At 41.4% G+C, this 25,626-nt stretch overlaps 1 protein-coding gene and 1 pseudogene across 3 annotated transcripts; one reads left to right on the plus strand and one right to left on the minus strand.

The window, feature by feature from the left end:
- The first annotated feature begins 1,281 nt into the window (after nucleotides 1-1,281).
- Nucleotides 1,282-16,426, plus strand: LOC132959277 (NLR family CARD domain-containing protein 3-like). Of its 3 annotated transcripts, XM_061032164.1 has the most exons (11): nucleotides 1,282-1,530; nucleotides 2,906-3,016; nucleotides 3,223-3,301; nucleotides 6,942-7,146; nucleotides 7,272-8,757; nucleotides 8,812-9,117; nucleotides 9,224-9,397; nucleotides 9,495-9,668; nucleotides 10,145-10,312; nucleotides 10,433-10,479; nucleotides 15,664-16,426. In XM_061032164.1, exons 1-11 carry the CDS (start codon nucleotides 1,370-1,372, stop codon nucleotides 16,227-16,229), a joined length of 3,477 nt encoding a protein of 1,158 aa, XP_060888147.1. In that variant the 5' UTR covers nucleotides 1,282-1,369; the 3' UTR covers nucleotides 16,230-16,426. The 3 variants fall into 3 exon arrangements, with proteins under 3 accessions (XP_060888147.1, XP_060888146.1, XP_060888148.1); XM_061032163.1 differs by having other exon boundaries at nucleotides 7,272-9,117; XM_061032165.1 differs by lacking the exon at nucleotides 9,224-9,397 and having other exon boundaries at nucleotides 7,272-9,117; nucleotides 15,664-16,425.
- Nucleotides 16,427-22,647: 6,221 nt separating this feature from the next.
- LOC132959928 (5S ribosomal RNA) lies at nucleotides 22,648-22,756 on the minus strand (annotated as a pseudogene).
- Nucleotides 22,757-25,626: the final 2,870 nt, after the last annotated feature.

The following is a 25,626-nucleotide window of genomic DNA, read 5'->3' on the forward strand; positions in this document are numbered from 1 at the left end:
AGTCAGGTCTCGAACAGGGTCAGTCCTGCTGATGGAAGGTAAGAATTGAAATTGACAAAGAGCTCTGTTCTGCTTTTCTGTAACTCTTTCATCCTCAGCCGTTTGCATCCCTCTCAGTCTTCAGCCCATGTTCACCTCTCCCAGGACTCGTACTTTCCTCCTGTTTCTCCTTCTTCTCCACCAGAGGTCCTCAGAATTCACCTCCTTCTCTTCAAGGTTTAAATAGTCCAGACCTTCCCCTCTACTCTACTCACCTGTCTTCAGTTTCCTCATCAGCTTCATTACTGGACTGTTTAGTTTTCTTACCACTTCATGGTCATTGTGTGCTTTGGTTCTGTCTTGTGTTTTTTCTTTTGAAGTGTTTGTTCTTGAACTCTGACCTGCCTGAAGGCTGTAAAATGTGTAAAAGATTCATTTTATTGCAGCTGAGTCCATTTATTTCTGCATTTGGGTCCTTCCCTGCTCCCTATTCCCCGACCCTGTCAGAACTAACCTGCCTGACAAACAACCAGACGACAGTGTGATGGACTTTCTGACTTCACAGCAAAAACAGCCCGACTAGAAAGAAGTGGGGAAGTGTGACTCACAGACTGTCAGTACTTACCAACTTTCACTGCAGGCTGACAGCTCAACTACCGTACTGTAGCTAGTAGAAGTGCAAACTCCACAAAGAGAAAACAGACAGAACTAAAAGAGCAACACGGCTGCACAGAAACTGAACGTTATAGACATCACTGAACATGATAGAAATAGTCACACAGGAAGACAGTTTAAACTTTATTCTTTCTGGGAAACCCCAAAATCAGACTGCGTCTTATATACCAGTCCTGGATCTGGATCTGTTCTATATCCTGATAGTAGTTTAGGGCAGCCTGAGGACTCACAGTAAGGTCTGTATTCATGATATTAGTGGACATCTTACTCTACGTTCTGAGCCAGTTGTGAGCCTTATTGAGGATTCATTTGATCTGTAATCATTCGATCTTTTATAAATCTTTGTTCTGTGGCTCATCATGTTGAGGTTGTCCCCCCCCCCCCCCCCCCCCCCCCCCCCCGGTGGTCACTGGTAGTATCTTCATGAACATCTGTCTGTAGCTAGCCTGAGTTCTTTCTCACTGATAATGCAGGTTGGACTTCTAACCTTTATTGTTCCTGGTGGCATCTTTCTGAGCTGTGTTTATGTTTGAGTCGTCTTCTGTTAACTTTGATTTCATCAGTCTAAAGAATCTGAGGACAGACACAGTGTTGGCTGTATTCTGATGAGATACTGTTCTAAATAGAAACAGAGAGAACTGTGGAGAACTTCAGCTCTGCCTCCTGATTACTGATTATCCATCTGCTAGTTTGAACTGGAACAATCTGATTAAATATGATCTTTGTTCTAAAAGCGTTCATTAACCATCTGTTTGTTTGTATCAGGATGAAGAGACAGAGACCAGACTCTCCTGGACCCAGCTGTGTGTCCATGAAGAGTGACCGGTCTAAGGGTCTTCCTCATAACTTTAAAGATGGACTTCCTGCTGATGGAAGGTAAGAATTGAAATTGACAAAGAGCTCTGTTCTGCTTTTCTGTAACTCTTTCATCCTCAGCCGTTTGCATCCCTCTCAGTCTTCAGCCCATGTTCACCTCTCCCAGGACTCGTACTTTCCTCCTGTTTCTCCTTCTTCTCCACCAGAGGTCCTCAGAATTCACCTCCTTCTCTTCAAGGTTTAAATAGTCCAGACCTTCCCCTCTACTCTACTCACCTGTCTTCAGTTTCCTCATCAGCTTCATTACTGGACTGTTTAGTTTTCTTACCACTTCATGGTCATTGTGTGCTTTGGTTCTGTCTTGTGTTTTTTCTTTTGAAGTGTTTGTTCTTGAACTCTGACCTGCCTGAAGGCTGTAAAATGTGTAAAAGATTCATTTTATTGCAGCTGAGTCCATTTATTTCTGCATTTGGGTCCTTCCCTGCTCCCTATTCCCCGACCCTGTCAGAACTAACCTGCCTGACAAACAACCAGACGACAGTGTGATGGACTTTCTGACTTCACAGCAAAAACAGCCCGACTAGAAAGAAGTGGGGAAGTGTGACTCACAGACTGTCAGTACTTACCAACTTTCACTGCAGGCTGACAGCTCAACTACCGTACTGTAGCTAGTAGAAGTGCAAACTCCACAAAGAGAAAACAGACAGAACTAAAAGAGCAACACGGCTGCACAGAAACTGAACGTTGTAGACATCACTGAACATGATAGAAATAGTCACACAGGAAGACAGTTTAAACTTTATTCTTTCTGGGAAACCCCAAAATCAGACTGCGTCTTATATACCAGTCCTGGATCTGGATCTGTTCTATATCCTGATAGTAGTTTAGGGCAGCCTGAGGACTCACAGTAAGGTCTGTATTCATGATATTAGTGGACATCTTACTCTACGTTCTGAGCCAGTTGTGAGCCTTATTGAGGATTCATTTGATCTGTAATCATTCGATCTTTTATAAATCTTTGTTCTGTGGCTCATCATGTTGAGGTTGTCCTCCCCCCCCCCCCCCCCCCCCGGTGGTCACTGGTAGTATCTTCATGAACATCTGTCTGTAGCTAGCCTGAGTTCTTTCTCACTGATAATGCAGGTTGGACTTCTAACCTTTATTGTTCCTGGTGGCATCTTTCTGAGCTGTGTTTATGTTTGAGTCGTCTTCTGTTAACTTTGATTTCATCAGTCTAAAGAATCTGAGGACAGACACAGTGTTGGCTGTATTCTGATGAGATACTGTTCTAAATAGAAACAGAGAGAACTGTGGAGAACTTCAGCTCTGCCTCCTGATTACTGATTATCCATCTGCTAGTTTGAACTGGAACAATCTGATTAAATATGATCTTTGTTCTAAAAGCGTTCATTAACCATCTGTTTGTTTGTATCAGGATGAAGAGACAGAGACTAGACTCTCCTGGACCCAGCTGTGTGTCCATGAAGAGTGACCGGTCTAAGGGTCTTCCTCATAACTTTAAAGATGGACTTCCTGCTGATGGAAGGTAAGAATTGAAATTGACAGAGCTCTGTCCCCCCCAATGGTCTAATGGTCGTTATATTGACTTTAAAGCTGGACGTTCTGCTGATGGAAGGTAAGCAATAAAAATGAAGTTAATGTTCTGATTCTGTTGTTTAAAGACTCATATCTTGTCTCAGAGCTTCATAATATATGACCCGTTGTTTTCTTGTGTAATATGTCCTGTCACAGAGTTCAACAGGAGAGCTCTGAGGTTCACAGAGATCAACCAGACCAGCAGAATCTAACAGACCTAGACTCCATCTTTATGGTGTGTACAACACTTTTTAAATAATTAGCTACGATTACAAGACTTTAATTAAAACCGCAAGCGGTGATGAAGGGCCCTCGCACCCCTGAGCGCCACAAATTTTTGGCTGAATGTTTGAAATATTGTAGGGGGCGCCACTGAGCCATTAAGCCACGCCCACTCATTTAAACGGTATCAAATGTTTGACTTTACCACCAGGATCATATGTATTAAGTTTCGGGACTGAACAACTATGTTAAGACCGTGAAAAAACTACTTCCTTTTCGATAGCGACAGCGCGTCCGTATGGCGACAGCGTTGGACGTAGGCGTTTGAGCTTGAAAGTCTTGTATGGCCAAGGTGTTAGCATGGTCCACACCAATTTTGGGGGGGAATTGAGCTACCGTGTAGCAATGGCTAATGCTAATTGAGTAGAAGTAACTTCCTGTTGTCAACAGGTGGCACTGGGACTTATCCAAAAGTTTCAAACATGGATGTGTTCAGGGCAGGCTCTGTATCATGTATAACAAATTTGGATTTTTTTGTCAAGTTGCCAAAATGCACATCAAACTTTGAACACACGCCACGGCCACGCCCTTTGATGAAATAACATGCAGAGCACAACAAGATATGTTGATCACTAGAACACACTGACACTAAGTTTGCATCCAACGGCTGAACGCTTTCGGACTAGCTTTATTTTTCGCTTCTGCCAGTCTTTATTTTTATACATCTGTTTATGTATTTCAGTTTTACTTAAACTGTATTTCCATTTTCTTTTCTTTCTTCAAAAACAAAATTTTATCCATATTTCAACACAATATGCACAGAAATATACATGTCATTAATTAATTACATGGAAAAATTCTCAAAACTACAAAATAAACATTTCTGTGTGTTATTATTCTTTTCACAAATATAAAATAATTTGGTTCTACTACTTAAGAGCTTCTTATCAATGCAATACAGTTGCAAACAGGTTTCCAGTTTAACTGAATAAAAGTTCAGTTCTCGCTTAGCATTATGCTAACAAATAACATGGGAAATCCCATAGAGAAACAGCGAAGCTAGCGGAGTTAGCGCTACACTTTTTACATATAAGTACAAAATATGAAAACGAACAGTCTTCATGAACCCACGGTTACTTGAAGAGATATGCAGGAGCTTTACAAAACTAGCAAAACAGCATGGGAGCTAGGGACAAGCCATGACAGACATAGGCTATACGAACGTGGCGATGAGCTAAGCTAGCACTCATGAGCATCATAGCAAAAGTACCTTAAAACCTTAAAAACAAATTTAAAACACATCCTGACACACACTAAAGGATGACGTTACCTTCCACATGCTATAGAAGAATATATAGACCACATGTATGTGATTTCTGACATTTACTCACCTGTAACAGGAAAATAATAGCAACAGGTATGTTTCCTTACCTGCTTCTGTTACCGAGCACACTAAGCTGCCTCACTTGGAGGTTACGCCTCCTTGTGGAACAAATTGGAACCACACTCTAAATTAAAATATTTCAATCATGGATAGTCACCACAAGATGGCAGCATTGCCTTAATTTTAGCCGGGCTCTGTATCATGCATGAGAAATTTGAACTACCTTGACTTGAGAGCGTTATTAGCCCCTCTTCCCGACATGATAGCATGTCATGTTTGGTACCAATGGATGCAGTATTTCGTGCAGGTTCATTTGATACCTGTATTTATCTATTTTTATAAGTGAAACAACCCTCTATGGGGAGGCCATTTAGAAAATTTCAAGGGGGCGCCACTGAGCCATTTTGCGAAATTCCTTTACGAAACCACCAAAATATAAAATTTTTCGCGAGACCTGATGACCGTGGAAAGTTTGGTGAGTTTTCACGCACGTTCAGGCCCTCAAAATCGCGTTTAAAGTGGAGGAAGAAGAAAAATAATAATTCCTAGGGTTTCAAGAGGGTCCTACGCACTTGTCAGTGCTTCGGGCCCTAATAATAATCATTTGCATTCCAAGAGGGTCCTACACACTTGTCAGTGCTTCGGGCTCTAATAATTCCTTGGGTTTCAAGAGGGTCCTACGCACTTGTCAGTGCTTCGGGCCCTAATAATAAATAACTGGTCCGTCTTGACCAGCTGACCTTCAGACTCAGACTGAATGTATGAACAGGCCACCGACAGAATGACGAGAATAAACCACAATGTGGTTCAACACAAGAACAACCAATACAATAAATAATACCATGAGGTTTTTCATCTCGTGGCTGCTATCAAGGTTTACCAGCCTGATGGCAGAAGGAATTAACCATTTACATGCATGCAAATTAGGTGACTCCCGCTTTTTTAACATTAATTTAGGTAACTTGTGCAATTCATGCAGATCCGAAAATATATAAAACAAAATAAATACACATTGTTGTAAATGCATATGATGAAATTCGGCTCAGTAGAGTTCACCTACCAATGATCTGCGAGTAACGCAGCTCTTGTTCTCAACCTAACAATGTTACTAGCCAAAACAGAAACAGAGTAGGGCGGGTTTTGGCAACACTCGAGCTGTGGGATCTAGCAATGCAGCACGTTATGCTAGGTGCGCCGTCTAGGTATATTTCCTGCACATATCATCAGCATTTAAGACCATTTAATTAGAAGGTTATCAATCTCCCTCACTCTGTACCCCTCACAAGACTTTATATACTCTGCAGGTGACCAGAGAGAGAGAGAGAGAGAAAAAAAGAGAGACATGTCCGCTGTTTGGTATTTCAATGCAAAGCACCAAACTAAACAATGTATTTTCCCGTTTTGTGCAGCTGCTTGCTGCAAATGTGATTCGGCTCGCTCTTGGTTTGTGAAATCTCTGCACGTGCGGATCACCTGTTGTGATAACGGTATTGGAACTTTTTAAAATGGGAGTTGTGTTGCACGGAACCAATCGGTGCGTTCAGTGCGGCCTGGACGTTGGCAATTATTTCTGTGCAGCGTACTGTATCAGTACTCAGTGCGCGTGCAGGCAGGTGGGAGTGTATTTGTCATTGGAATTGTCCCGACCCCTCTTCAATAAATAAACAAAAAAAAGGAACCCAGAAAAATAAGATCATGTCTTCACTACATGAGCATGTGTCAGAAATTAATCAAATTCTGTATAACTTTTAAATGTTCATATAGTTGTCTAACTAGTACGTAAACAAACCAAAATAATGTCACACTAAATACTAAACTATAAATCAGCTATACAGAGACTACTTCTTTAAAGAAACGTTGGAATTTCTGCAGGGCTGGAAAAGTGCAAAAACACTACAACTCTCCAGTCCACATGTTTATAAAAGTATTCAAACTTATGCATTCTTCTTTGTGTGAACATGTGTCTGACGAACACTTAAAAGGTTTACGATAAGATAAAAAGATTGGATCATAATTATAAAGTTTTGCAGAAAAGGCACAAATTGGTGCATAAAAACTGATCAGAATGCAGGAAAATAATGTTCAGTTTTCAAAAAGCCTAACATGAGATTTTGGTTTCCCCGGCTACTTGTAAATCCTGTCTTTACCTGTTTGATATGCAAACTGTGAGGGGTCTGGTTTGTCATATGCTAAGGAGATAACCTCATCTTCAGACTGACAGATGTACTACCAGTTTATATTAAATATCCAGTGTCTCCTTCTGTTCCAGCTGCTGGAGGAGAACATCGTCACCTTTGTGAAGAACGAGCTGAAGAGAGTCCAGAGGGTTCTGAGGCCAGATTACTCAGAATGCTTAGAGAGTCAGAGTGAGGATGAAGAGCAGGGGAGAAGCTGTAAAGATGATTTTTTGAAGATCACTCTCCTCTTCCTGAGGAGAATGAAGCATGGGGAGCTGGCTGACTGTCTGCACAGCAGTAAGAACATTTGAACAGATTTAGTATTTTGGAAAAAGGACAAAGAGGTTTAAAGTTCCAAACTCAGATAGTCATGTGATCTATATCAGGATCTGTTCAGTGATTTCAGTTCTTTCTTTATTCAGGAACGTTTGGTCCAGTGTGCCAACAAAAACACAAATCTAACCTGAAGGAGAAGTTCCAGTGTGTGTTTGAGGGGATTGCTAAAGCAGGAAACCCAACCCTTCTGAACCAGATCTACACAGAGCTCTACATCACAGAGGGAGGGACTGGAGAGGTCAATGATGAACACGAGGTCAGACAGATTGAAACAGCATCCAGGAAACCACACAGACCAGAAACAACCATCAGACAAGAAGACATCTTTAAAGCCTCACCTGGAAGAAATGAACCAATCAGAAGAGTGATGACAAAGGGAGTGGCTGGCATCGGGAAAACAGTCTTAACACAGAAGTTCACTCTGGACTGGGCTGAAGACAGAGCCAACCAGGACATACAGTTCACATTTCCATTCACTTTCAGAGAGCTGAATGTGCTGAAAGAGAAAAAGTTCAGCTTGGTAAAACTTGTTCATCACTTCTTTCCTGAAGCAGGAATCTGCAGGTTTGAAGAGTTCCAGGTTGTGTTCATCTTTGACGGTCTGGATGAGTGTCGACTTCCTCTGGACTTTAAAAACAACCAGACCCTGACTGATGTCACAGAGTCCACCTCAGTGGATGTGCTGCTGACAAACCTCATCAAGGGGAAACTGCTTCCCTCTGCTCGCCTCTGGATAACCACACGACCTGCAGCAGCCAATCAGATCCCTCCTGAGTGTGTTGACATGGTGACAGACGTGAGAGGGTTCACTGACCCACAGAAGGAAAAGTACTTGAGGAAGAGGTTCCGGGATGAGGAGCAGGCCAACAGAATCATCTCCCACATCAAGACATCCCGAAGCCTCCACATCATGTGCCACATCCCAGTCTTCTGCTGGATCACTGCTACAGTTCTGGAGGATGTGCTGAAGACCAGAGAGGGAGGAGAGCTGCCCAAGACCCTGACTGAGATGTACATCCACTTCCTGGTGGTTCAGTCCAAACTGAAGAACATCAAGTATGATGGAGGAGCTGACACAGATCCACACTGGAGTCCAGAGAGTAGGAAGATGATTGAGTCTCTGGGGAAACTGGCTTTTGAGCAGCTGCAGAAAGGAAAGCTGATCTTCTATGAGTCAGACCTGACAGAGTGTGGCATTGATATCAGAGCAGCCTCAGTGTACTCAGGAGTGTTCACACAGATCTTTAAAGAGGAGAGAGGACTGTACCAGGACAAGGTGTTCTGCTTCATCCATCTGAGTGTTCAGGAGTTTCTGGCTGCTCTTCATGTCCATCTGACCTTCATCAACTCTGGAGTCAATCTGATGTCAGAAGATCAAACTACATCCAGGTCTGAAGTATCAAGAGAAAAACCTGACCCAACACTTTTATATCAGAGTGCTGTGGCCCAGGCCTTACAGAGTCCAAATGGACACCTGGACTTGTTCCTCCGCTTCCTCCTCGGTCTTTCTCTAGAGACCAATCAGAATCACATACGAGGTTTGCTGACACACACAAGAAGTGGCTTACAGACCTATCAGAATCTCTTGAAAGGTCTGCTGACATGGACAGGATGGGGCTCACAGACCAATCAGAAAACAGTCGAGTACATCAAGGAGAAGATCAGTGAGGATCTGTCTGCAGAGAAAAGCATCAATCTGTTCCACTGTCTGAATGAACTGAATGATCGTTCTCTAGTGAAGGAGATCCAACAGTCCCTGAGATCAGGACGTCTCTCCACAGATAAACCGTCTCCTGCTCAGTGGTCAGCTCTGGTCTTCATCTTACTGTCATCAGAAGAAGATCTGGATGTGTTTGACCTGAAGAAATACTCTGCTTCAGAGGAGGCTCTTCCGAGGCTGCTGCCTGTGATCAAAGCTTCAAACAAAGCTCTGTATGTGCTCACATAACTATCCAGGTTAAATGTAGTTCTCTTTATTCAGAAATAACAACTATTGTTTGTAATTTCTTTCATTTGTGTTCTTCTGAATCATCTTCAGGTTGAGTGCCTGTAACCTCTCAGAGAGAAGCTGTGAAGCCCTGTCCTCAGTCCTCAGCTCCCAGTCCTCTAGTCTGAGAGAGCTGGACCTGAGCAACAACAACCTGCAGGATTCAGGAGTGAAGCTGCTGTGTAGTGGTTTAGAGACTCTGCACTGTACACTGGAAACTGTCAGGTCAGAGCCTTGTTCATGTAAAAGTTTACCCAAGAAGCTTGCATGTACTTCTTTTATTTGATATTTGATATATACTTACCAAAAATATCCTCTTCAGGCTGAGTGTCTGTAACCTCTCAGAGAGAAGCTGTGAAGCTCTGTCCTCAGTCCTCAGCTCCCAGTCCTCTAGTCTGAGAGAGCTGGACCTGAGCAACAACAACCTGCAGGATTCAGGAGTGAAGCTGCTGGCTGCTGGACTAAAGAGTCCACTCTGTAGACTGGACACTCTGAGGTTAGTGTGCAGCTGAAATATGAAGTTATTTCCTGACCAACAAAGAAACAAACAAATCATGGATAATAGTTTAACATAAAGAACTAAAGAAGCTTTTCTTTCTACATCACTGTTGACGTCAAAGCAGTCTGTGTGTTTATCTCACACTCTGTCTTACCTTCACTATTTGTCACCAGAGTAAATATTGATTAGTATCAGATTATAAAGTCGATTCTGTTCAGCTGCGTGGTTATGACTGGATGTTACTGGTGAAACAGCTGAGACTGGACCAATGGATGTGAAGCTGATCAGCAAACAGGCTGAACACAAAGAGAGAGGAGACACAGAATGTTTTCAACAGAGATAGAAGGAGCCATATTTCTTTGGTGTGTTTGCCCACAACAGCTACGAGACTGCACTGCACGCTCATCCTGACGGTCTTCAGTTATGTCCACACTTCTTAACAGTTTCTCCTGTGTGTATGTGTGTGTGTGTAGTCTGTCAGGTTGTCTGATCACAGAAGAAGGTTGTGTGTCTCTGGCCTCAGCTCTAAGCTCCTTCCCCCTGAGAGAGCTGGACCTGAGCTACAATCATCCAGGAGAACAAGGAGAGAAGCTGCTGTCTGCTGGACTGGAGGATCCACACTGCAGACTGGAGACACTGAGGTACAGACAGACACACAGAAGCTGTCTCACTGTTCCTGAATGATGAACTCTGCTTCTTGTCTGATGGTGGATTTAAATGAAGATGTATGAAGTAGATTCTGATCTGGTTTCTCCCTCCAGGTTGGACCATGGTGGACTGCACAAACTGAAACCTGGTCTGAGGAAGTGTGAGTGTGTTTTAATTTCTCTTCATCAGAACACAGCAGCACATGTTGGATGAGGGCTGGAAGTAACACAAAGTGATGATAAAAGTGAGGGTGATGGAAACTCATGAGAGTTGAAATATTAAACAATAAAAAATGTAAACTGAAATAAAAATGATAATCAAGTAATTAAAAAATCACCATTCACACATCCAACAGAAATGTAGAGTTTACAACATGCAGATTTTGTGACTTTGACATTTTTGTTTTTGTTGTTGGCTGCTGGTCGGCTGCTGGCCGGCTGCTCCTGGTCGAGCTCATGGAGCTCATCAACTTTAAAAACAGCAGAAATCGTTTTTGATTTGACGTTCATTTTCATAAACATGTAAATATGCAGAGTCTCCAACATCAAGTTCTCTCCTCAAAAGATAAGATAATCCTTTATTTATCCCACAACGGGGAAATTTACAGTGTAACAGCAGCAAAGAGCAAAGATTGCAAACAAAAAGTGAACACAGTACACAATTTAAATAAAAAAATTAAATAAAAAATGTACAAAAAAATAGATAGATACCACAATATAGATTTTTTTTTAAATAGATCAGCTGAGCTGCAGTTTTGACAAAAATGTAGTCAGAATATTATATAACACAGACATGCACACAGTGCACATAAAGTGTAACATGTTATTGCACAAAGTGGTTTGATAAATCAATCAATCAAACAAATTTTATTTGTATAGCGTCAACTCATAACAAGTGTTATCTCGAGACACTTTACAAAAAGCAGGTAAAATACCTTACTCTTTGTCTTTTAACATTACAAAAGGGCAAGTAAAAAGACCATACTCATTGTTATGTTACAAAAAGCAGGTAAAATACCTTACTTATTGCTATATTACATTATTATTGTTCTGGCAGGCCGTCAACCAAAGATCTCGAGGAGCCTAAGAGAGCTCAAGAGCTCCCAGGAAAGTAGGTGGTTAGTGACTGAGATTTACAGATAGATACATGCAGTAATATGATGTACTGTATATGCACAGAGAGAGAGAGAGAGAGAGAGAGAGAGAGAGAGAGAGAGGAGCTCAAGGTGCCAGTTCCCCCGGTAGTCTAAGCCTATAGCAGCATAACTAGGAGCTGGTCTACACCAGCACCACCCCTTACTATAAGATTTATTATTTAAGTCTATTCTTAAAAATACAGACTGTGTCTGCCCCCCAGACCCGGCTTGAAGGCGATTCCAGAGGAGAGGAGCCCGATAACTGAAGGCTTTACCTCCCATAGTACACTTAGAGACTGTAGGTACCACTAGCAGGCCTGTATTCTGGGACTGTAATGTTCTCGAGGGGCAGTACAGCACTAGTAGCTAAGATAAGATGGTGCCTGGCCATTTAGAGCTTTGTAAGTGAGAAGAAGGATCTTGAATTCTATTCTAGACTGTATAGGGAGCCAGTGCAGAGAAGCCAACACAGTAGTAATGTGGTCCCTTTTCCTAGTTCTAATTCAGTACTAGTTCTGTACACGAGCTGCAGTGTTCTGGACTAGTTGAAGAGTCTTTAGAGACCCACCAGAGCACCCTGACAAAAGAGAATTACAATAATCCAATCTGGAGGTAACAAATGCATGAACTAGTTTTTCTGCATCATTTTGCGACAGGATATTCCTGATCTTGGATATATTACGAAGGTGAAAATAGGCTGTTCTTGAAATTTGCCTGATGTGAGAGCTAAAGGACATATCTTGATCAAATAGAACTCCTAGATTCCAGGCTGATGTCATTAAGGACAGTCACATCACTAGAAAAAGTATCTCTGAGGTTTTTAGGGCCTAGCACAATAACTTCAGTCTTGTCTGAGTTAAGTAGCAAAACATTTCCAGTCATCCAGGTCCTAACATCCTTAAGGCACGTTTCTAGCTTTCATAACTGACTGGTGCCATCAGGCTTCATTGATACATAAAGCTGAGTATCATCTGCATAACAATGAAACTGTATGGAGTGTTTCCTCATAATATTTCTTAGTGGAAGCATATATAATGTAAAGAGAATTGGTCCAAGCACTGAACCTTGTGGCACTCCATGGCTAACTTTGGTGTGGCATAGAGGACAAACTGAGATCGCTCTGATAAGTAGGATTCAAACCAACTTAAAGCAGCCCTGTAATTCCAAGTAAATGTTCTAGTCTGTATAATAGAATCTGATGGTCAATAGTGTCGAAAGCAGCACTAAGATCTAACAAGACGAGCAGAGAGAAGTCCCCTGTCTGAAGTTAGAAGTAGATCGTTTGTAACTTTAACTAGTGCAGTCTCAGTGCTATGGTGGACTCTAAATCCTGACTGAAAGTCCTCAAATAAACTGTTGTCATGGAGAAAGTCACACAGCTGATTAGCTACCACTTTCTCCAGGATCTTTGAGATAAAAGGAAGGTTGGATATAGGCCTAAAGTTAGCTAGAGTTCCTGAATCTAGAGTAGGTTTTTTGAGTAGAGGTTTGATTACCGCTACTTTAAATGACTGTGGTACATAGCCTGCCAGTAAAGACATATTGATCATATCTAATACAGAGTTGCTAACTAAGGGAAAGACTTCCTTAAACAGCTTGGTTGGGATTGGGTCTAAAAGACAGGTTGATGGTTTCGACGCAGAAATAATTGAATTTAGCTCTGAAAGGTTGATTGGAGAAAAAATGTCTCGACTAATATCAGGTCCTGGAACTGTCTCTGCCATATCAGACGTATCTGCACCAGGTAAGGGCAGGAGGTTACCAATTTTGTCTCTGATGTCTAGAATTTTGTTGTTGAAAAAGCTCAGGAAATCATTACTGCTATCAGATAAATTTCTAGAGAGCACATTTTTATTAAGCAGAGATCATTCTGGTAGGACAAAATCGAAAGTAATAAGGAAATGGTCTGATAGAAGAGGATTTTCTAGGAAAACTGTAAGGTTTTGGATAAAAATTCTGCAAATTCCGATAGAAATTCAGAATATGGGCCAGGAGGGCGGTAAACTACAACAACTAGAACTGGCTGAAAGGTTCTTGAGACTGGATGTGAAAGACTAAGAACAAGACTTTCAAAAGAAGAAAAATTCAGCTTTGGTCGAGGGTTAACTAGAAGACTAGAATTAAAAATAGCTGCTACTCCACCACCTCGTCCGGTGTCTCGAGGTATATGAGTACTAAAATGACTGGGAGGAGTGGATTCATTTAAACTAACATATTCATCTCGACACAGCCAGGTTTCAGTTAAACAAAGTAAATCAATAGGCTGATCTGATATCAGATCATTCACTAAAATAGATTTGGATGCTAAGGACCTAATGTTCAAAAGTCTGCAGTGAATTTTCAGATTTTTTTGCAAAATCACATTCGTAGTTTTGATTCTAATGAGATTTTGACGATTTAGCTATCATGACGCCTTTTTTTTCTACGTTTGGATGACTTATAAAAACGGGTCTGGGCCGGGGGACAGACACAGTACCTATAGTATAACTACAGTTCGATTCAGAATTACAGCTATAGTGATCATCTATCATTTCAACACTTCAGATATAGACAGACACACAAATATTTTGACCGCTTCATATTTCACATCACAAGTTTTCATCACCTCCTTTCTTATCATCACTTTCTGTGACTTCCACCCTTGAGGCTCCTTTCCTTCAATGACAACAGAAACAGTTTGTGTTGACAACCATCAATGATGAATGAAAGACAATGACATTGACTACATTTGGCTCTATTTTCATCAAACCATTTGGATCAAATCCACCTGAACTTCATCAAATGTTGTATGTTTGTACTTGTTGACAGGACTTGTCACTTTTGAACTCAAGTCAAAAGATACTTTTCAGTCAGAACTGAGTTTCTGTTTTTGTCTCTGTGGATTGAAAGATTTTAGAATTCAGATCAAAACACACAAAGTGAACACTGTAATCCAACATTAGAGTCCATGAAGATCAATAATAAATATGTGTTTAGAGTTGATCAGACCAGATAAAGTATCATGAAACAGCTGATTAGTCTGATGGATCACAGTGGGTTAAAACTGCGCTTCTTCTTCTTCTTCTAAACCTTTCTGTTCACTGACGGGTCAACACACTAAAGAAGGGCTGGCTCATATGAAAATATGATCACATCATGTTTTAAATAATGAACCTAGTAAATCTAAATCAAGATCTGTAGTGTGAATATTTGTCAGGATGTGTGCTGAGTGTGCTGCTGTTCACGTCCATAGAAGTGACATCATGACACCATGGAGGAGAACAGGAGCTCACTTTCAGTTCCACTTCTGGATTTCTGTTTTTTGATCAGACCTCCACTTTATTTACTGCAGCTCAAACTAGAGTTTACAGTGTGAAGTGGGCGTGTCCTTCTCCTCTCTGTGTGATAGGCTGTTCCATCTTCATCCAGTCAAAATGTACAAAGTTTCTTGTTGTTATTGACATCAATTGTGTCCCAAATTCCTATGGAGACAGTTTGATCCCCCAGCCATAGACACAAGGATTGATGAGCACACAGATGATTCAGGGTGTGACTACGTCACATTGTGTGTGACAGTGAAAGTGGAAATGAGGCTCCTGTTTGTGCTGAATGTGACCTCTGAGGACAGAACAGTTGGAGACAGCAGATGGTTCACAGCTTCTTTGTGCTGTACTTTGATTAGTCAGACTTTATTCACTGCATGTGTTTGTTGATTTGGATCTCCATTCATCTTCTGTTATTGCTATCTGTACCTAAAGTCCACAGAATTAGGTAAGATGACCTTTAGGTACTCCGCCCCCTCTTTTTGTAACACACTACAGGCTGACTTGCGTCTGAGTGATCTGGTCACTCTAGTGGAATTTAAAGGGATGCTGAAAGAGCACGAATTTAAATCAATTGGGAGTTGTCTTTGTTAATAGTCCTGCATTGGACACCTGACTTGACTTTTAATGTGTTTATATGATGTTTTTGTGTGTATTGGCCATGCTTTGTGTTGTTGATGTCTGTTACTTCGATGTTTTTATTATTATGTTTGCCACTGATGTACCCAGGTCTCTCTTGAAAAAGAGATTCCAAAATCTCAATGAGACTACCTGGTAAAATAAAATAAAAAATAAAAAATAAATATGAACTGTAAGTTTGATTGACTGTCAGTAAGTGTCAGTAAAGTTGTTGATAAATGAACAGATGATAACCTGCAGCTGTGTTGTGTCTCGTTCTCTCCATCAGACGCCTGTGAGCTGGAACTGGACACAAACACAGTGAACAGAAAACTGAAACTGTCTGACAACAACAGGAAGGTGACATGGGGGGAGTGGTTTCAATCATATCCTGATCATCCAGACAGATTTGAAAACTCTCAGCTGCTGTGTAGGACTGGTCTGACTGGTCGCTGTTACTGGGAGGTCGAGTGGAGAGGAGGGGTTGATGTATCAGTGAGTTACAGAGGAATTAAAAGGAAAGGAGGCAGAGATGAATGTGTGTTTGGATGTAATGATCAGTCCTGGAGTCTGATCTGCTCTGATGGAGGTTACTCTGTCAGACACAATAACATAAGAACAAACATCTCCTCCTCCTCCTCTGTCTCTAACAGAGTAGCAGTGTATGTGGACTGTCCTGCTGGCTCTCTGTCCTTCTACAGAGTCTCCTCTGACACACTGATCCACCTCCACACCTTCAACACCACATTCACTGAACCTCTCTATCCTGGGTTTGGCTTTGGGTTTGGGTTTGGGTTTGGGTATAGGTCCTGGTCTCATGGTTCTTCAGTGTCTCTGTGTGGTGTGTCGGACTGAGAAACACTGCTGACTGAAGATCAGCTGACTCTGTTCACTCTGTCCAGCTGGTCTGTTTCATGGTTGGGGGGCGTGGTAATGGGGGGTGGGGGGTGAATGGGGGTTAAATGTTCTACATTACAGAAGAACAATGGACCCCCCTCTGTGATGTCTGTATTGTTCTGATGTCACCAATAAAAAATAAGAGACAAAAAAAGATCTGATGATCTAGATTTGATAATCCTTAAATCTGTACCTGGATCAGTGTGATCCAAACAGGGTCAAAGTGAGCCGGATTACCTGATCCTGGATTATCAAATCTGATCACTTTAATCTGGCAAGGCAGTCTTTCTTCTCTGACATCATCACCAGAAACAATAATAATGCTTGTGCCCTGTTAGCTACTGTGGACAGGCTAACAAACCCTCCTGTGTCAGCAGCACCTGAACTTCATTCTACTAAAGCCTGCAATGAATTTTACACCTTCTTTACTGAAAACATCCAGAACATTAGACTGTCAGTACCCCAATACCAGGATCAGGATCTGTGCTGAGTCCATTTAAAACCACTTTAAGCCCCATGACACAATTTAATCAGATCAACCTTAAAAACCTGGAGGACATTATTCAACAAGTCATTCTACCACCTCTGAAACATCTCCAAACTCCGTCCCACGCTCTCCCTGTCAGGTGCTGAAAAACGTGTCCACGCCTTTGTCTCCTCAGGCCGGACTACTGCAACACACTCCTCATCGGGATCCCTAGAAAGAGTCTCCAGAAGGTCCAACACGTCCAGAACAGCGCTGCTAGGATCCTGATGAGAGTGTGTAAATATGAACACATCACACCCATTCTTCAGGCTCTACACTGGCTCCCTATTTCATTCAGGATTCAATACAAAGTCACCATCTCACCTTCTCAGTGCCCCCCCACCTCAAAGAACTCCTCACCCCACAATCCTCCAAACGAAGCCTCCACTCTGGGAATACCAACCTCCTCCATCCCCCCAGGACTAAACTCCCCACCATGGGAGACCGAGCCTTCTGCTCCACTGCTCCCAGTCTGTGCAACGCTCTCCCTGACCAGCGGAGGGCGCCACAGTCTGCGGACTTAACAGAGCCTTGTGCCTGTGTTTTTAGATTGCTTAGTTGCCTTCCTGTTTTTATTCTCAGGGTTTATTTTTTATTGATGAAATTGTTTTTATTTTATTTTAAACTCTGCAGCACTTTGAGATTGTTTTCCAAAAATGTAAAGTACATTACAAATAAAATGTATTTTTATTATTATTAAATTCCTCCTACTGCTGTCTTGATATTCTGCAAACAGGTTTTTATTTCACAAAAGTTTCCCAAGTCATGTCTCCAGATCTGTTACAAAGTGTAAACCTGTCTCTTCTCTCAGGCCCTGAAAACAGCCGTCATCAAGCCTCTCTTAAAAAAGAACAATCGAGACAATAATGAACAATTAAAACCACAAGCGGTGATGAAGGGCCCTCGCACCCCTGTGCATGTCGGGGTGTGTCACGACCACGGGGGTGCAGCAGCAGCGGAACGTGGCTAAGCAGCAGGCCGTGCAGTTCGATTTGTGTAAAAGTCGTAGTACTGGCATGTTGAAATAGGCAGCGTAGTGAAGATCACATTAAATTTTGACGTAGAGCAGTATGGCACTGTCATGATAGCTATGAAATCTGGAGGAAATTGAGCATTGTATATAGGATGTAGTACTCTTTGCAGTAGGGGGCGCTATGGTCACAGTTTAATATTGTGATATGAATGTGTTCAGAGGCCAACCCTGATCATACATGTGAAATTTCAATAAGATTAGACAAAGTATTTAGGATGTAGTACTTAGTCCTTGCAGTAGGGGGCGCTATGGTTGAAGTTGACTATTGTTATGTCAATGTGCTCAGAGGCCAACCCTGATTATACCTGTGAAATTTGGTGAAAATCTGACATCGTATATGGGAGGTAGTACTTATTCTTTGCAGTAGTGGGCACTATGGTAAAGTTTATTATTATTGTTTTGTCATTGTGTCCAGAGGCCAACCCTGAACATACCTGAGAAATTAGAAAAAGATCAGACAAAGTATATAAGATGTAGTACTTAGTCCTTGCATTAGGGGGCACTATGGTTAAAGTTGAATATTGTTATGTCAATGTGTTCAGAGGCCAACCCTGATCATACCTAGGAATTTTTAAGCAGATCCGAGAAAGTATGTATGATGTAGTACTTAGTCCTTGCAGTAGGGGGCGCTATGGTTACAATGTATTATTGCTATGTGACTGTGTTCAGAGGCCAACCCTGATTGTACCTGTGAAGATTGGAGCAGATCAGCATCTACCGTGTAGCAATGGCTAATGCTAATTGAGAAGCAGTAACTTCCTGTTGTCAACAGGTGGCGCTGTGACTAATCAAAAAATGTGGATCATGGATGTGTTCAGGGCGGGTCCCGTATCATGCATGAGAAATTTGAATATGATTGAACACTAGATGGCAGAGATATAAGCATTTACTTTTTTGGCAAGTTGCCAAAACGCTAAAAAAACTTAAAACGTACGCCATGGCCACGCCCTTTGACGAAATAACGTGCGGAGCACAATGAGATATGCTGAGCCTGTCTAGAACGCACTGACACTGAGTTTGCGCTGATCGGATGAGCGCCCTCGGGCAAGTGCGGAAGGCAACTAGGAAGGCTGAAATCAGCGATTTTGGGCCATTATCGTGAAATTCAACTTTAATTCGTGGACTTCCTGTTGTTTTTTTTAAAATGCTGCAAGAGGATTTTTAGTCCGTCCTGACAAGCTTACTATGCGTAGCAATTTTTGTGAGTGTACGTGAAAAAAACCTTTATGGGGAGGCCATTTTGAACATTTCAAGGGGGCGCCACTGAGCCATTTTGCAAAAAATATCAAATTTTCACGAGACCTGATGACCGTGGAAAGTTTAGTGAGTTTTCAGGCACGTTCAGGCCCTCAAAATTGGCTGCAAAGTGGCGGAAGAAAAATAATTTTAAAAAATAATAATAATAATCGCTAGGGTTTCAAGAGGGTCCTCACATGGTTCGTGCTCGGGCCCTAATCAGTTAATAATTCAAGAGCTTCTCTCTGCTCAACTACATTCACTTGCAAGTCTTGTCCAGGCTGATATGGCCACTACACGGAGATGCACAATTACAAACACTTTATGTCTGCTCTTTATCTATAGCGAGCACAGCTATGCCATGCCAAGTTTAATTTGACCTACATTTTCTTCATATAGAGAGATAGCACAGGGTACAATCAATGATATACTTTTTTTTAATTTCATTAGTAAGGTATTACCTATTATCTCTAACAATACCAATGTTCAAGTGGCTCACAGTAATTTATTTTGTATAATATTTGGATCATGTGTATCGTCTTACAAACGTCAATGATATAAATAAAACATAATATAGATGAGGGTACTCAATTCTGAAAGTTTATTTGTCTCTCAACAGGTCCTCCAATTATTTGATGGAGAGAACCCATTTAGAGCCAACTCCCAGAGAAAATAATAAGAAAAAAGGCACTTTTAAGAGCCACGTCTGTCATTTTCCTGTTTGTGCTGTAGCATTGTGTTTCTTGTAAGTCCATTTGTTGTCTTTTTTTCTGTCTTTTTGTGGTTGTTACATATTTTGTTTACAAACAAAAACCCAAAGTCCATTTTTATTTTATTTTGTTACTGTTACTTATCATGACAAAGCCCAAATTCCGGCCATGCCCATCTTGCCAGTCCTTGATTCAGGCAAGCAGGAAAACCTGCAATGTGTGCTTAAAAAGCATTTCTACAAAGAAAAAACTATCTGAAAAAGTGGAATCTTTGGACAGCCAGTGGGGACAAGGTGTCCACAAAAATAGAAATGTTGGACGAGTAATAGACTCTGCCCGTGTTGCAGTAAGTGAAAGTGCTACTACTCGTGAGTTTGTGTTGCTGTTAGGTGAAGTGAAACAGAATATGAACAATTTCTCCCTTAAAGTGAACTTTTAGCTTAAGGTTGTCAAAATGTTTGTTACTTTAATACTTTTCGATACCACATGTTTTAAAACAATACAATCTCTGTTATTGGGGATCCATAGCATCAAAAAGGTACCTTAAAAAAATCATACATTTTATGAGACAGCTGTTTAGGAGAGGGATCTTTTTATCAAAATTTGCAAGAAAACTCTTATACACTGTCTAAATTGCACAAATACATTTCTGGTTGTACAATTTAGAGCAAGAGATTGGCACCTGGACAATATTTAGTCCCTGGGACTTATATTTGTGTTGCTGTGGTTTCAAAACAGATGTTAATATCATATGATTTTTACTATTTCCGTATCAAAATGTAAATTTCTGGTATCGTGACAACACTTGTCTGATGGGCAGTTTTAATATGTCATACACAACTGGTCTGAGAGTAGACTCCCACTTCTTTCAATTCTCCTGATGTTTTTTAATGGTTACATTTCATACATTGATTATACAACAGTTAGTTCCCACCAAGCAATCTGATTGGACAAGAGGCATTCCATGAATGAAGTCAATCACTGAGACTTATGTACAATATGTTTACTTTTAATCTAACATTTACAGCTGACAGAGTTTCTTGATTCATCAAACCTCAGAATCAAACAACAGACTCTAATAGACCCCGTTTACAGAATTCATTGTGGACCTTAATAGCCTACATACAATGTTAGTCTGGGATGGGTTTGCCTAGATTCTTATAGCAGCGTGTATAAAATGTGCCCTGGGCCACATTGCAAAATCACCTAGTTGGGGTTAACTTTGTATCAATAATGTTAAGTGTCAGTCCAATCATTAGTACTTTTTAAAATGTATTTATTTTTATTTACCAAGCCATTCAAAGCATGCTGAATATGCTTAATGAACATTACAGTAAACTTTGCATGAAATGAAAGGATAAATCATGGCCTGAGTTGATGTAGTAAGAGATATTGTTTTCATTTTGTTGTGGTGGATTCCTATACAGGGACGAGGACAGGAGGTGAATCATGTTACAGGGCTTTTAATCCTTGTTTTTAATAATTAGGGCTGTCCCGAATACAATTTTTTGGGCTCCGGATATTCGGTAGTTATCAACAACGAATAGTCGGATATCCGGCGGGGGCGGTGCGCAGTGCGGACCCCTACACTGGCCGGCACGGCCCGCAGTCACTGCACCAGGACTAACCGTGCCCTCTTGTACATAACGGCTTATTTTAAGTCAATTTAATCAGATACAGCCATAAATAAATTAAAAATAAAAGAGCCGCGCGGCATGACAACTACTTTGTGGCTTATATTGAGTTTTTTAACACCGTCAAATGGCAAACTACTTACAGCATTCAGGTGACTTTTCATTCTTGTTGTGCCACCATGGTAGGCCAGTTTCAAACTGCATATTTGGCACACTGCCTTTGTCTTGTCTTCACTTAATTTGAAGTGTTCCGACACAGCTGAAGTCTTCGGCATTTTGTCTTCCCTTTAAAAACTGAAGTGTGACGTGTGTACTCACACGGCCAAAGCGGACAGTTCGCTGATCAAGCATTTTAAAAAATGCCTGGCAGGAAAGCCCCGGTGCTGCCATCTTCATTTCTTCAAATGAAAAAAAAACATCTGTTGCATAAATGGTGGCAAAGTGCAGGGTAGCAGGCCAGTAACCACTGCGATTCAAGTCGTCCACTCCACCGATCCAAATGGCTCCACATACCTCGCAAATCAGATCAGGCATGTTGACATCGTATCGTCCTAAAAGAATCCAAAACGCATCCATTGAAGTGTTCAATTTGGCCATTTAATCAGGGCAGGGCTTCTTTGTAAAATGTGGCAAACATTACTCATTTTGGTAGTTGGGAGAAATAGCAAATACAGATGTTTTTGAAAATATGCTTGCAAAACAGGACAAAATTGTTTTTTCCACACTCTTACCATTCATTGTTACCACAACAATTGCCTTTCCTGGGTTGACTCTCAAGGACACTGGTGTACAACCAGTGATTGTATCAACCACAGATTGTGTCCGGCATCTCCACAGGTACAGGCCGCACTGAAGAGAATAACACATGGAAACTAAGATCACTAAGAAGATTTTTTTTCATTTTGTAAAATTGTTACAAAGATATCTAAGTTCTTAAGAGATTCTCAGAAAGCTGACTATCAGAAACAGTATATGTTGAGCTATACGTTGTACACTCAAAAACAAGATCTTACCACAGCTGGAAAGAGCCATGTCCAAAATGTAAGTGGTCGGAGGAACTGGCTTGAAGAACCCAGTAATCACAGCATCTCGGTTGTGGAGGACGTGTCTTGTGTGCATGCTGATGTCACATTCAGCACAGAAGAAGGGGTGTGGTAGGCAGTCATTACAACATAAAGAAGCTGAATTGATAATATATATATGATCAAAAAAAAACATATGATCAAAAAAATGAAAAAGCTTACAGCACCTGGTATTCCCAGGCGGTCTCCCATCCAAGTACTAACCAGGCCCGACCCTGCTTAGCTTCCGAGATCGGACGAGTTCAGGGTGGTATGGCCGTAAGCCATTATTGTGTGCAGAAAGGGGCCTTTTAAAGATGTCATGCCCTCTGCCAAAAATTGCCAAAAATTGCCAAAAATTCAGCCCCCCATGAGCACTTTAGCAAAGCAGCAAAAGTTACAGTGGTAAGAAAAAACTGCCTTATTAAAAGGCAGAAATCTTTGGCCGGATCCCAGGGGGTAGGGGTGGGGTGGGGGTTGTTCTGGCAAGCCGTCAACCGACGATCTTGAGGAGCCTAGGAGAGCTCAAGAGCTCCCAGGAAAGTAGGTGGTTAGTGACTGAGATTTATAGATAGATACATGCAGTAATATGATGTACTGTATATGCACAGAGAGAGAGAGAGAGAGAGAGAGAGAGAGGAGCTCAGGGTGCCAGTTCCCCCGGTAGTCTAAGCCTATAGCAGCATAACTAAGAGCTGGTCTACAACAGCACCAGCCCTAACTATAAGATTTATCAAAAAGTAAAGTTTTAAGTCTATTCTTAAAAATACAGACTGTGTCTGCCTCCCGGACCCCGGCTGGAAGGCGGTTCCAGAGGAGAGGAGCCCGATAACTGAAGGCTTTACCCCCCATAGTACACTTGGAGACTGTAGGTACCACCAGCAGGCCTGCACTCCGGGACCGCAACGCTCTCGAGGGACAGTACGGCACTAGTAGCTCCTTCAGGTAAGATGGTGCCTGGCCATTTAGAGCTTTGTAGGTGAGAAGAATGAATTCTATTCTTGAATTCTATTCTAGACTGTATAGGGAGCCAGTGCAGAGAAGCCAGGACAGGAGTGATGTGGTCCCATTTCCTGGTTCTGGTCAGTACACGAGCTGCAGCATTCTGGACTAGTTGAAGAATCTTTAGAGATTTGCCAGAGCACCCTGACAAAAGAGATTTACAATAATCCAATCTGGAGGTAACAAATGCATGAACTAGTTTTTCTGCATCACTTTGCGACAGGATATTCCTGATCTTGGATATATTACAAAGGTGAAAGTAGGCTGTTCTTGAAACTTGACTGATGTGAGAGCTAAAAGACATATCTTGATCAAAAAGAACTCCTAGATTCCTAACAGTGGTGCTAGATGCCAGGCTGATGTCACGAAGGACAGTCAAATCACTAGAAAAAGTCTCTCTGAGGTTCTTAGGGCCTAGCACAATAACTTCAGTCTTGTCTGAGTTAAGTAGCAAAACATTTCCAGTCATGCAGGTCCTAACGTCCTTAAGGCACGTTTCTAGCTGACATAACTGACTGGTGCCATCAGGCTTCATTGATACATAAAGCTGAGTATCATCTGCATAACACTGAAACTGTATGGAGTGTTTCCTCATAATATTTCCCAGAGGAAGCATATATAATGTAAAAATAATTGGTCCAAGCACTGAACCTTGTGGCACTCCATGGCAAACTTTGGTGTGCATAGAGGACTCATCATTAACATGTACAAACTGAGATCGGTCTGATAAGTAGGATTCAAACCAACTTAAAGCAGTCCCTGTAATTCCAAGCAAATGCTCCAGTCTGTACAACAGGATCCGATGGTCAATGGTGTCAAAAGCAGCACTAAGATCTAACAAGACGAGCACAGACAGAAGTCCCCTGTCTGAGGCTAGAAGTAGATCGTTTGTAACTCTAACTAGTGCAGTCTCAGTGCTATGGTGGACTCTAAATCCTGACTGGAACTCCTCAAATAAACTGTTGTCATGGAGAAAGTCACACAGCTGATTAGCTACCACCTTCTCCAGGATCTTCGAGAAAAAAGGAAGGTTGGATATAGGCCTGTAGTTAGCCACACTGTTGGCAAATTCGTGCCCCAACTTTTTCTTGCGCCACTGTAGAGAAGGAAGGTAGAAGAAGGTCTTGTAGAAAACACTCTGTTAAAAAAGCAATAAACATTGATAATAATTATTTTGTCAAAATTAAGTTTACAGCTTGGAGTGGCTAAAAACGGCTGTGGAGAGTTGTCATTATTTATTAGAAGTGGGGGGAAAAATCGATACAGCAATGTATCGCGATATTTTGTGTGCCGATATTATATCGTCTCATGCAACCAAGTATCGCAATATTTTTAATATGAAATTTTAGATATGCTTTTTTAATTTTTAACTGCTGAAAGGGTTGCACAATTCATTTTGAACAAGAGGCATTGTTAAGAATTCATGTGAAAGTTCGATTAGACTGAAATACCAACAGTTCAGATTCTGAGGACCCATTTACAAGGTTTTAGTTTTATCACAGTGTTGGTCAGTCTGAGGGCTTGATTCCCATTGTGTAGAAATAAAAAGACTGAAGGGAGATGAATAGACTGAGTTTTTTTTGTATTTTACAAAACAGTTGTTGATTTAGTTTAATTTCGTGGACAGTTAAAACTGTGAAATCGCAATATATTGTATCGCAATTCTTAACATATCGCAAAATGTTTAAAATCACAATAATATCTTATCGTGGGTCAAGTATCGTGATAATATCGTATCGTGGGACCTCTGGTGATTCCCACCACTATTATTTATAGTGCAATAAACAGCACCACAACAAAGCTCCACCGTTATTACCCCTTAAGACATTCACCTCTGAAGACACTACAGAGAGGGTATTACCAGTACTTCTTCCACCCATTTCATCTCTGCAACATTGACATTGAAAGCAAAATGTCACAGATGTGTTAATATTGTGCCTCGAAACGGCAGTTTCAATATGGCTAATGATTGTGGCAAATCACTATTAAAACAAAAGATGGAACTTAAATTACAACTCAGTGTCAACTACATCATCGGACAGACAGATTCTATTATATTCTCATACTCTGGCCAAATGAGACATAATGAAGTACATACCAACAGTCTCTGGAGCAAAGGCCACCTCACAGCTTGTGCCACTGACCTGAGGAGC

The sequence above is a fragment of the Labrus mixtus genome, chromosome 24 (assembly GCF_963584025.1).
Source record: "Labrus mixtus chromosome 24, fLabMix1.1, whole genome shotgun sequence".
In the NCBI taxonomy this organism is placed as follows: Eukaryota; Metazoa; Chordata; class Actinopteri; order Labriformes; family Labridae; genus Labrus; species Labrus mixtus.

Bases quoted from the DNA above. Each gene is read 5' to 3' on its own strand.
- LOC132959277 (XM_061032163.1), top strand. From the start codon at position 1,370: ATGATCTTTGTTCTAAAAGCGTTCATTAACCATCTGTTTGTTTGTATC. The intron at 3,017-3,222 runs GTAAGAATTGAA...GTCCTGTCACAG, and splicing joins GGACTTCCTGCTGATGGAAG to AGTTCAACAGGAGAGCTCTG. The intron at 10,313-10,432 runs GTACAGACAGAC...TTCTCCCTCCAG, and splicing joins TGCAGACTGGAGACACTGAG to GTTGGACCATGGTGGACTGC.